The 12,494-nt window shown below is 32.8% G+C and overlaps 1 protein-coding gene across 2 annotated transcripts; it reads left to right on the top strand.

The window, feature by feature from the left end:
* Positions 1-1,076: 1,076 nt before the first annotated feature.
* Positions 1,077-9,544, top strand: LOC108204743 (proline--tRNA ligase, cytoplasmic). 2 transcript variants are annotated; one of them, XM_017374325.2, is made up of 13 exons: positions 1,077-1,223; positions 1,747-1,807; positions 1,927-2,012; positions 2,255-2,347; positions 2,523-2,639; positions 2,853-3,040; positions 3,722-3,788; positions 4,422-4,544; positions 4,653-4,805; positions 5,127-5,411; positions 6,012-6,230; positions 6,535-6,628; positions 9,260-9,544. In XM_017374325.2, the coding sequence occupies exons 2-13, from the start codon at positions 1,750-1,752 to the stop codon at positions 9,322-9,324; spliced, it is 1,548 nt and encodes a 515-aa protein (XP_017229814.1). In that variant the 5' UTR covers positions 1,077-1,223; positions 1,747-1,749; the 3' UTR covers positions 9,325-9,544. The 2 variants fall into 2 exon arrangements, with proteins under 2 accessions (XP_017229814.1, XP_017229815.1); XM_017374326.2 differs by having other exon boundaries at positions 1,096-1,223; positions 1,732-1,807.
* Positions 9,545-12,494: the final 2,950 nt, after the last annotated feature.

Here is a 12,494-nt window from a genome sequence, read left to right on the forward strand (position 1 = left end):
CTCCAATATTTCAGCTGTGTTAAGAAATGAAACCTCTCTTGCATCTAAACTTGATAAGGATTTTGGGATTAACAAAATAATCAATCTCAAGGTGAAAAGGACGGTATTTTGAAATTAAGGGTTGAAGGAGAGGACACGTACGTGGGTAAGCTTACTTTTTCCAGATATTAAGGAGCTCTAGCTGTTTTCACCGAAATAGAAAGTCTTTACCTGTAGGTTCGGTTTGATAATGTCCGAAGATGGACACCTGTTTTGGATGAACACGTGCGGGCAATGTATTGTACGTACGAAGTTCGGATTTTATACACCATTATCAGTAAATACGGTCAAAAGTCGGAGGACATAAGCGTAAAAACACGCATAAAATGGATTCAGGCAATATACATTAAAGGGATTAAAATTTTATTATATAATTAAAATACCACTCACCTAAAATTATTGAAAATTTGTTACGTGAGACTCTTGCCGAATTAGAGTCTTTTGTCATATAGTTATTTATTATATTTATAATCATTCTAATATATATATATATATATATATATATAATTTTATTAAATTATAATAATTAAATTTTAAAAATCGACCGAATTAACGGATTAATCGATAATCAGAAGGATTTTGATCCGATTTGGTAAAATCCGGTTAAATCGATGTCTACTTGGTAAGAGATTTGAATGATAGCTCGAAAATCAGCGAGAATACAAAAATTTATGGGGGAAAATTAAAGTTTAAAAATTGATTATATATTATTTTAACATATATAATATTAGATTAATTTCAAATAATGAACATGTTAATTATTCCTATTAATTGCCCTTTTTTTACAACACTAGATATTTATTTTTTAATAAATCATAATTATAAATATTATATACTTATGTGTATTGGAATTTTAATTATAAAGTAATTAATGTATATTAATTAAGAGACATTAATGTCTTATAAATATATGTTAGTATAAAAATTCAATAATACCCTCACTATTTATGAATATATATGTATAATGTGGAAGGGCAGTTTAGTCTCAACGAATTAAATTACTCATACTTGACAAGTATGAGATATATAATAGATTTGGGATAAATAAAAGTGGTCAGATATGTATACAGAGCATTAGGGTTTTGTCTGAAGAATATAAACGTTGACACACAAACACAGAAGATAAGCAGCGCCTCTGATCCCTATTGGCGGCTCTTTCAAGCTAATTGTTCTTCAATTAACAGGTATAATATTCTCATATTTATCATCGATTGCGTTGATTTTAAGTTTAATTATCTTCATCACTCTACTTGTTTTTATCAATTTTAGCTTAATTTGTAGTTGAATTAAGAAGTGAGTGTTAATTAAGAGAGATGAACTTAGTGTCGGAAATTAGATATGAAGAGATGTCTCGATTTGATTGTAGCCTTGTAGCCCAGAAATGTTGTTCAGGAACTGCATTATGTATTATAATTTGTGAACAGCTCATTTGGTTCTCGCTGTGGGATCTTACCAGGATTTTCTATAAAAAAAATGTATGTGGGTTTGATTGTTTATCGTTTCGGTGTCTCCAAGAATCTGGCTTGTGTTTGAACTAATCTCGCTATAGTCAAACTACTTAAAACTAAATTTTTGCTTCTAATTTTGGAATTAAGATTAGTTATCTCTGTACACAGCTCATGTATCATATAGTTGATCATCATATTGTAGAAGATGGCTATCATATAGTTTGACATTCTGTGTTTTTAATAGCAATTTATTTTGAAGGAGATGGCTACCAATGAAGCTAAGAAGAAACCTAATGCCAAGGGTGGAGGTGGAGGAGGAGGTCAGTTTGCTTTTATGTTTGTTAATTTGTGATTATAATGATTGAATGCATGTTTCATGCTCTGCCTCTGGTTTTCTTTATGTGATGTGTGTGTGAGTTACAAACCTGTAATGTTTCAGGAAGTAAGAAGAAGGAAGTTAAGAAGGAAACTGGACTTGGCCTCTCCTTCAAAAAGGATGAGAACTTTGGAGAATGGTACTCTCAGGTAACAGTGACATGTTTCTTTTAAGGTTCCCTTGTATCTCTTTGACATTGTAGACACTGCAAATTATGCCTGAAGGCATTTAGAAAATACATTTTTTTTGACACAGAAACATCTGTTATGAACTGACTATTGTGCATCTTTGAGTGTTCAAGTTCTGCATTAATAATGTTTTTTTTTAACTTACCTACCCTTTGGGATAAAGTGTCCTACCTTACCCTTTGGTTCTTTCTTGATCGTTTCAGGTGGTTGTTAGCGCTGAAATGATTGAGTACTACGATATATCAGGTTGCTACATCATAAGGCCGTGGGCTTGGAAGATTTGGAAGCTAATGAAAGTGTGTAGTTTTTTCTGTTGCTAGTGTTGTATCTTTGCTGTACAATTGATTTTACTAAATGATTCTGTCATTTTGTGTTGAGGACAAGATAAATTTGCAGCTGTAAATCATCCTTTTTTTCCCACTAGCAGAGAGCCTAATTTTACTCATTTTTAAAAAAAAATCTTAATGGAAGGAATTTTTTGAGAAAGAGATAGACAAGATGGAGATCGAGGATTGCTCTTTCCCACTTTTTGTATCTCCTGCCGCACTGCAACGTGAAACGGATCATATTGAGGGGTTTGCTCCTGAGGTGAGTAGTGAATGAGTTTGCATGATTTTCACACGGTGTGGTAGGTTTTAGCTTGGTTGAGTTTTTATCTCATGATCTGTGGTGGCTAATTATTAATTTTTCCTGAAATTTATTGTATGTATGTGTTACTTTGTACTCTATATGCACCTTTCAATCCTAAAAAGTGGTTGAGAGGTATTGTGCACTTTCCTTAAGTACTGTTGTATGTGTTAGGTTGCATGGGTTACAAAATCTGGAGAATCTGACCTAGAGATTCCTATTGCTATCCGCCCTACAAGTGAAACAGTGATGTATCCATATTTCCCAAAGTGGATAAGAGGTCACCGAGATTTGCCTTTGAAGCTGAATCAGTGGAACAATGTTGTCCGTTGGGAGTTCAGCAATCCTACTCCATTTATCAGGTCTTCTTCAGTACTATTTTTTTTTTTTTTTTTTGCCTTTTTTGGGTGGTATAGTGAACGGGAATAAACTATAAAGTATACTCGTATATCATTACCGTAAAATTTTGATTTAACTAGTAGAACCATTATGAAAGAACTATGTAATTATATTGTACCTTCACTTTTTTCTCACTGTTAGTGCTATTAACCAAGAGATGAAGTCATGAAATGCTTTTTTAGACTTAAATATTTCCATCGCTGAAGATGATTAGAGAAGTTATCTGATAGTCTTGTGGAGGGCAGAAGAAATAGGCGTAGTTCAACATATATTACTATCGTTAACTTATTCTTTTTTATAAATTAAAGTTACATGGTCAGGCTAACATGAATTTTAGGAGCTTTGAGTGAGTGGTTGTTTTCATATACATCCCTTTTTGCTTAGAGTTGGCAAAATCATGCAGCAAGTTTATTTGCCATCCTCTAAGTGGTGAAATATTAAAGTTCAACCTCTTTTTGACTGGAAAAGTAACTTGTATAATAATTCCAAGGCGGCAGACAAAGTTGATCATAATTTAACTCTGTAAGATGTCACCATAATAATATTTAATAAATACCTACATAGGGTTGCACGCTTGTAGAATATGTGCGGATTACCTGTCATTTAGCCTTGTAAGTGATATTTTCTTCCTATTCCAACTGTAGGAGTCGGGAGTTCCACTGGCAAGAAGGCCACACAGCATTTGCATCAAAGGAAGAAGCTGATGTCGAGGTACTGTGTTGTCAAGATTGACATTACTTTTTGCATTTATTAGTTTACCCTTCCCACATAAATTTAAATGCATATTCTCGCTGTTTTATAGTTTTAAATATTCTTTGGAGTTGATTCATATATTAAAACCAGTGTTACAGAAATCGGGAATCGGACCTAATCGGTTGAGCTACCGATTCAAGGATTAATCAGAAATCGGGGATTAATCGGAAGGATTAATCGGAGTTAAAATCGGGTTTATTTTAATATTAAAATATTATTTAATATTTAATTATTATTATATTAGCTATTTAGTGACTAATATATTTACTATATTCATAAACTCTATAATTATTCATATTTAAAGTAATATAGTATTTTAATTTTAATAATTTATCAAAATATACTTCGATTATGAAATATATACAAGGATTAATCGGATTTCAAAAATCGGATCGGTGGCCGACCTTGCAGGGGATTAATCGGGGATTTATCGGTTAAATCGGGGATTTTTAGAACACTGATTAAAACACCTCTGCTCCAATGCTTTAGCTTCAAAGTCTTGGATAAGGCTTTCTATTTACTGCAGATGTGTTTTGGAATCACCTATCTTATCTGAATTTTCTAATCAGGGTGATTTTGTTATCATCTTAGGTACTTGCGATATTGGAATTATATAGAAGGATATATGAAGAGTACTTGGCAATACCAGTTGTAAAGGGTAAAAAGAGTGAAATGGAGAAGTTTGCTGGTGGCCTTTACACAACATCGGTGGAGGTAAAAGCTGTGGTTTTTGCGGCAACTACCATATTGTATTGACATTTTAATAGTTTTATTGGATACATATCATTCTCATTTGTGATGTGTTTTGCAATTGGGTCGTAGGCTTTTATCCCTAATACCGGTCGGGGTATACAAGGAGCTACTTCTCACTGCCTTGGTCAAAATTTTGCGAACATGTTTGATATAAAATTCGAGGATGAGAAGGGCAACAAACGCATGGTGTGGCAGAACTCATGGGGATACTCTACCCGAACTGTAATTTTCTTTTATTTTTCTAGCTCTTCTTGAGTCGTCGTTTATTAATTTATGAAATAGGTAAACAACTCTAGCCCTTTATTATATTAAATAAGGTTTTATTGTCGTATCTTCCTAGTAACTTCCAGCATTGAAATTGAGGCTGTTTTGCTTTATAAACAGTTTATTTCCTTGCTAAAGACTTGGCTCACATTTCTTTTTAGAAATTAATTTATCTAGAATATATATTCTTTTAATATTTATGTTATGATATACCTATATGACATGTTTTCTATTTCCTGATATATATATTCTGAAATATTGTCCACTGCTATTATATAGATTGGGGTGATGGTCATGGTTCACGGGGACGACAAAGGACTGGTGGTGCCACCTAAAGTGGCGTCATCCCAAGTCGTAGTGGTTCCAGTGCCCTACAAAGATGCGGATACACAAGCTATTTTAGATGCCTGTTCTGATGCTGTGAAGACACTGACTGAAGCAGGTCTACGGGCCAAAGCTGATCTCAGAGATAACTATTCACCTGGTTGGAAGTACTCACATTGGGAAATGAAAGGTGTTCCTTTGAGGATTGAAATCGGACCAAAAGATTTGGCTAATAATCAGGTAAGTTCCCTTGATATAAAAGGTGCTCCTTTGAGGGTTTGAAGGCACTACTGTTCGCCATATATGATAGTGCCAAGTATATATCTAATAAGTTTTCTAATTTATTTTTATTAAATTGATTACTTGACTGGGGTCTATGTCAGCCTTCAGGGGATTTTTTATTTTTATTAAAAATCTTAATTGAAAGTTACGAGACCTACTAAAATCTTCCATATACACGTTAGGCTACAATTATCCCGGTCATTTTATTTAGAAGTGTTACTTCCTGTGAATTGACTAAATTTAGCCCGTGAAATTAAATGTAGTGTTTTGAATGCTTATTTGCTAATATTTATCCTATGGGTTTCAGGGTTTGTTTAAACTTGTCGGTTTCTTTTTCTGTTATACATCAAGCATCATATTTAGTCATTGAATTTTTCCTAAAATTGTTGTTTTCTGGGAATTAACTAGTATTGGTCAGTCAAGAAACTGATTGCTTTTTTTGTCAATCTTAATGATAGAATTTCTTGCTAGTTTGATTCTGTTTTGCTAGTGCATCATGTTCAAATACTCGAGCATGAGTGCAAAAATTGCATACATATTGATGTAGTTTCTCCATAGGTGCGTGCTGTTCGACGTGACAATTTCAAAAAGGTGGATATTCCCATGGCGAGCTTGGCGGAGCAAGTAAAAGACATGCTAGATGATATTCAAAAAAGTTTATTTGATTCTGCAAAGGAAAAACGAGATGCATGTATTGAGAAAGTGGCGACATGGGATCAATTTATCGAAGCACTAGGAAAAAAGAAAATGATCCTAGCTCCTTGGTGTGATGAAGAGGTATGTGCTTATACTGCATTCTACAAAGACTTGTAGAATGTGTAGGAATGCTTGAGATGATGTTATGCGAGGTCTTTCTTTCATCCTTCTCAATTAGCATTAATGCCCTAATGAAATGTTACTGGTCTTCTGGTTTTTATTGGCCAATGAGTTGAAGTGCCCACTCTTTGCCTTTACTTTATATTTCCAACTGATTTGCATGCGACTTTATGCATTGCGCTTTAGCGCAATGCATACTTGTGTCAATGACTCGATGTGATATCTTATTGTCAAATGCTGTTTGTTTTCTCATCTGTTGGTGCAGGAAGTAGAAAAAGATGTTAAAACACGGACAAAGGGCGAGATGGGAGCTGCTAAAACACTGTGCTCTCCCCTAGATCAGCCTGATATTCCCTCAGGTATTGACCTGTTCTCTCCTGTTATTTCAGTATATTTTTCTATATTCCACATTTCCACTTGTTTATTTGTTCTCTTTTATGTTTATTATTAATTATATATGTGTATAGAGGGTGTCATGGTGAGGCTACCAAGTGATTTTTGATAGCACCACACAATGAGCAAGGCCGTTTAGAGACCTAGTCTATTTTCTATAGAATACTGAGCAACACATTAAAAACATGACATCTTTTATTTTAGTTTGATTTCATATCGGTTTTACTTGTAATGAAAAAACCAGGGCTATTCAAGACACCCCCCCCCCCCCCCCCCCCCCCGCGTCATAAAAGCTTTGTGGGTAGTTTATGTTTGTCCTGTACTAATAGCCACACAGAGTAGCAAGTAGGACTCCTGAAAAAGTATTGCATTTATCAGAGCTTCAGAAATGGTGAAGAAAGTTTAAAATTACTAGTAATAAAGTGTACCAGAATTCTTCTGACGATTTAAAAAGTGTACCAGAATTCTAGCTATGACAAGTTTTGTGCAGCATTCTCCTATTCTTTATCATTTGATCAAAAATTTTCCAATAGCTATTGTCTTAATCATGATTTCAAGTCAAACCTCTGAAAAGAATAAAATATAGAGCCTGCTCCTCATCTCTCTTTGGTAGACTTGATTGACTGGATTACAAATGGATTTCAGGTATCTGACTCTTGACTAATTAGTTAGATTCAGGTCGTGATATAACAATAGTTGCCATTCTTCCCTTCTTACATTATCGGACAATCAAAATTGGTTCCTTTGCCCCCTTATATTTCATGATAAATTGGATAAACTAAGAGCAGTGTTGTCATACTCGGTCCGGGCTAACTAAGGACCGTGAACTTGCCCAGTCAACCATGTGGTGCATCCACTTCAATGTGGCACACAGATTCATCTACAAAGGCAAGAGGCACAACTTAACCGAGCCGAGATGAGCTGCATATAGACAGAGGCATAGTTTATTTGGGCCCAATGTTGAACAATAAAAGCAAGCTACAGGCCAAGCCCAGATTTGCAAACAAAAGATTGAAAAATGAATAAAATACATAAATAATATGTTAGTTAATTAGATATTAGTAATTTAGTTGGTCAAATATTTTTTTAATTATTTAGATAACTAATTTAATTATCATTTTATTATGCATGTTGCTTTTAAGAAACAATACATGATACTTATTAGTTAATCCTCACTTCTTTATTTCTTTCTATGCACGTGTACAAATTCTTTTACATTTCCTCTGTTACTTTTAATTACTTTCAACGGGAGAATAACTTATTGTATATACTAGTAGACAAATTATAGTATAAATATATTTTTCATACTCACATTTTGTACGGTAAAACTAAAATTATTATTGTCTACTAGCTTATAGCCCGTGCAAGGCACGGGAGCTTTTTAATTATTTATAAACTTTTTACATATATTTTAAATGGTGTGAAAAAATTAATTTATAAATAATAAATTAAAATTGTATATATCATGCCAAAGTATTAAATTCTTTCTATCAAATTTTAAACCAACTCCTATTAGATTATATTTATAAATATATTTTATATTAGAATTATTATAATGTCATTTAAATATTTTTTTAAAAATTTTTATGGTTCGAGATTAAAATTGACGAACACAATTTGTTTTGAATTAAGAAGATGAATCATAAACGTGCAATAAGATGGTAGAATTTGTTTTGGATTAAGAAATTATTTTTTGTATTTGTTCCTCACATAAATCGGGCTTATTAATTTTGAAATATATTAGGTAAAAATAATTTTGTGACTGTGCAATTTATATGATTTTACAAATAAAATTGGTAGAAAATATTTATTTTGGATAAAAAAAAATCATAAACACGTGAAATACTGAATTTGTTTTGGATTCAGAAAAGGATTTATAAGCATGCAAGTAGATATCAGTTGTCTTATAGAACAAAAGTTAATTTTGTTCTAATCCAACGGTGCTTATTTGTTCAATATATGATCCGATGGATAAAAATAATCTTGTGACGGTGTGATTTATACGATTCCACAATTAAAATTTATAGGAAATATTTATTTTGAATTAAAAAAAACCAAAAATACATGAAAGACAGAATTTGTTTTGAATTCAGAAAAGAAATTATAAACATGCAAGTAGATGTCAGTTTCCTTGTAGAACAGAATTTAATTTTGTTATAATCTAACGGTGCTTATTTGTTCAATATACGATCCAACGGATGATAAGCTTTTGGACCACAGGACCATGTGACCAAATTATCTCCCTTACGCTTATTATATATAAGTATATAATTAGGTGATGACTTTTTAGTAATATATGTGTGTTTTGCTTTTGCATGATATATAAATGTTCTATTTTACATTCTGCATTTTACTTCAATGAGGTGCAGACCTTGCCTCTGAAGAAAAACAAAACTTAATAGCAATAAAGTGGAGACATAGAATTGTCATTAAAAAAAGATGAAGGATGTTTTCTTGTATAAATTTCATTGCTGTTATTTTGGAGTTGAAAACTGTTTTAAAAAGATATGTAGACATCAAATTTTAGTTGTTGCAGTGACACATGTGTGTGTGATATCATTGTGATGTAAAAAATTGCCGCAAACATTTTGCTGCAGGTACTCTTTGCTTTGCCTCGGGAAAGCCAGCAAAAAAATGGAGCTACTGGGGAAGGAGTTACTAAAGAGATGAAGAGTCTTGACCTTATACCCATAATTTGTTCAAATCTGAATGAAGGGATGATATTCTTGTTAATTTGAATATATCTTTACAGAATGTTGATCTGTATGTTGCAAGATTTCTTTTCCTTCAAATCTCTGAACAAACAGTTTAAAGATCAGAAATATGAAGATACTCTTTTGTCTGGCTAGTAATATACACTTCTTTGTACTTTTTCTTTACAATCATCTGATTTTATTCTCACTTCTCCATTGCCCTAAAAATCTACTATTAGCTTCATCTATATGGATTTTGTGAATGGTTTGGTCTCTTCGCAAAAGCTAGGCGGATACGTAAAAGAGATTCTTTCTTTTCCATCACTTCGGCAACTAAAATCGCATCAAACCAAGATTAGTGTTCTTTCTGCTGCACACTAAGAATATTATGCAAGATATTTTCTGCATATGAGATGCATTGGGTTTATATAATTATATAACTAGGAAGCATATTTTTTGATACGTTGTGAGTCTCTGTTATTTGCTTGCAGTGCAGAATTTTGTGAGGAACGGACTATTGAGATGATGAGGGTTGTTCTGGCTCGTGTAATTCTTGCTAAGCGGAAAATTGTGCTTTAAAAGCTTCATTACGAAGTGTTAAAAGGGTAATTTGGGTGAGAGAAATCTCTGGTGGTTGATGGCTGGTCCTCTAGTTCCACAATGCTAAAATAATGATAAAGTAAATACAACACACAATTAACGGTAAGTTAAATAAATATAAGCAACTTATTTTTAATACAACTTAAAATGCATATGAATATTATCAATTTTAATATTATAATATTCATATAGTTTTTTCTGCGTAATGGGCAAACTATTCTTCCGTATCCCAAGCCATATCCGATCATTACTTTATTTTAAAATTTTCACCTTGTAAATTCATATCATTATTTCTTCTCCTCTGGTTTTTTTTAGCATTCTCCGCAATACTTTAATTTTACTTCAAATCCACTTTTTTTACATATAAAACAATTATACAGTGGTTTGGGACAATTTGCTTTGCTTCATATTTATAGTATGCTTTCAAACATAGAGCTCATCCTCCGGGGCGCGGATCTAGACACAAAATTTTAAGAGGGCACCAAGCAAATTTTCAGAAAACATCTAAGTATTTTAAAATTTTGGGGGGACACTTCTATAGTTTTGTAAAATTTAGAATGATAAAAAAATATAAATTTTTTTTTAGGGGGGACACGTGTCCCCCGCGCCTCTTCGTAGATCCACCCCTGCTCATTCTCGTTAGACCATCTCCAATCACAACTCTATTTTAAAACAACTTTATCTTTATATTTTCACCTTTTTCACTTTATATCACTATTACATCTTCAACCATTACTCTAAATATCACTTTAAACTCTATTATATAAATATTTTATATATACCTACATACAATTGCACATACATAAAAATTCCATATCTTGGAACATGTGTCAAATCAAGTTGCATGTGCTTTTTTTATTATTACTTCATCTCTACAGTGTAACTTCAAATTTGAAGCTAAACAATAGAGTACTTCGTACGAAGATAGAGTTAATAATGGTTGGAGATATCTTTTATGAGTTTTGACTTTATAATTGAAGATAAAGTTGTTTTTGAAGGGATCATCGGAAATGCCCATGGTTATAAGGAATTTAACTTCAAATATAAAGTAAAAGGTGCTTTTAAAACAACAATCATGCCCTCACGTATTTACTCTTATGTCATTTGACTAGGCTTATGCCCGTTATTGGAGTGAAAAATGCTTCCAGAAGCATTCTTTTTCATTAAATTTAATGTTATTTATGCAATGTGTTTGCAATTTGCAAGTGAAACTCTGGTAAGAAATTTGTGTTTTTCGTTTTTAGGGATTTTGCTTTGCCACAGATAAAACAGCAAATACATGGAGCTTGTGGGAAAGGACCTCCTGAGGTGATGGAGAACCTTCACCTCATACCAGTTGTACTTGCCGTTATAAGAAAACAAGGCTAAATGTAATCGGACAAAAGCGAGTAGATAAATATTCGACTAGAAATTGTCGAATTTAAGAGATGTTGTATTAGTCTATTAGATGTTAGTCGGTTTTATTTCTAGAACTATGCGAATTAAAAATTTAATGATTTCAACTATCCGATTAAGACACTTAGACATGTGTATAAAAAGTGATTTAAAAAATTAATGATTTTAACTATCTGACTAAGACACTTAGACATGTATATCAAAAAGTACCTGTATTTCAAAACGATACAAAATATATCATGGAGAATGTATCCATCATCCCGGGACAAGAGACAAGAGGATAAACCTTTAACCGCTTAGGTTATTCAATATTTCTCAGCCCCCATGAGAAGTTAAGACATTTTACATATGTTAAGGACATGCATATACAAATTCCAATTATTCAAAAAAAGCTCATGAAACACGGCTTGCCTTTGAAGGTGATGATTGTTTAGAGCTTTTCTTGATTTGCTTACCAACCAGAATTAAGCCCTTTTCCTCCAACCATATATTAATATTCTCCAAATCAATATTCTAATAATCATTTGTGCATAATCTGGACCATAAACATCTATTCATAATCAGCCAAACTATTCTGAAAACATAAAGCACAAGACGAAATCTCCAAACTCTATTGGTTGGAAGATATTTTGCCTCTTCCTTTGGTATCATTTATAGAAACTAAAGATGTTAAAAAGAAGATTAAACAGCTTGCATGCACTGCTAGTCTGCTAGCAGAGATGTACCAGTAATGTATGCCTAGCCACCACTTTTGATATTACCCGTACACCAAGATGCCCATATAAAAGTTCCACTTTAAAGTCATCAAAACAAGACAACACCAACAACAAAAGCCCTTTCTAGTACAGTGTAGTACAGCTTGCTACATGGAGTATAATGTTATAGAAGTTCGGTTGGGAGAGTTTATCTGACATACAGTTTCATGAACGAGTAAAATGATTATTTGTTTGTTTAGCGTTTTTCTTAGCTATACAATTGAAATGAGTATTTTAATAGTTGAGCGGAAAAAAGCGTTGAACGTGTCAGAAATTTTTTATAATCCTGACCGTTGGATACATCATCCAGCAAATTATAAAATTTTACCGTATGTTATAAGTCCTCGCCATACACATGTAGTTTACCGGGACTCATCTTATATTAGGGG

This window comes from Daucus carota, chromosome 1, assembly GCF_001625215.2.
Source record: "Daucus carota subsp. sativus chromosome 1, DH1 v3.0, whole genome shotgun sequence".
NCBI lineage: Eukaryota > Viridiplantae > Streptophyta > Magnoliopsida > Apiales > Apiaceae > Daucus > Daucus carota.

Bases quoted from the DNA above. Each gene is read 5' to 3' on its own strand.
- LOC108204743 (XM_017374325.2), top strand. From the start codon at position 1,750: ATGGCTACCAATGAAGCTAAGAAGAAACCTAATGCCAAGGGTGGAGGT. The intron at 1,808-1,926 runs GTCAGTTTGCTT...GTAATGTTTCAG, and splicing joins GGGTGGAGGTGGAGGAGGAG to GAAGTAAGAAGAAGGAAGTT. The intron at 2,348-2,522 runs GTGTGTAGTTTT...TCTTAATGGAAG, and splicing joins AGATTTGGAAGCTAATGAAA to GAATTTTTTGAGAAAGAGAT.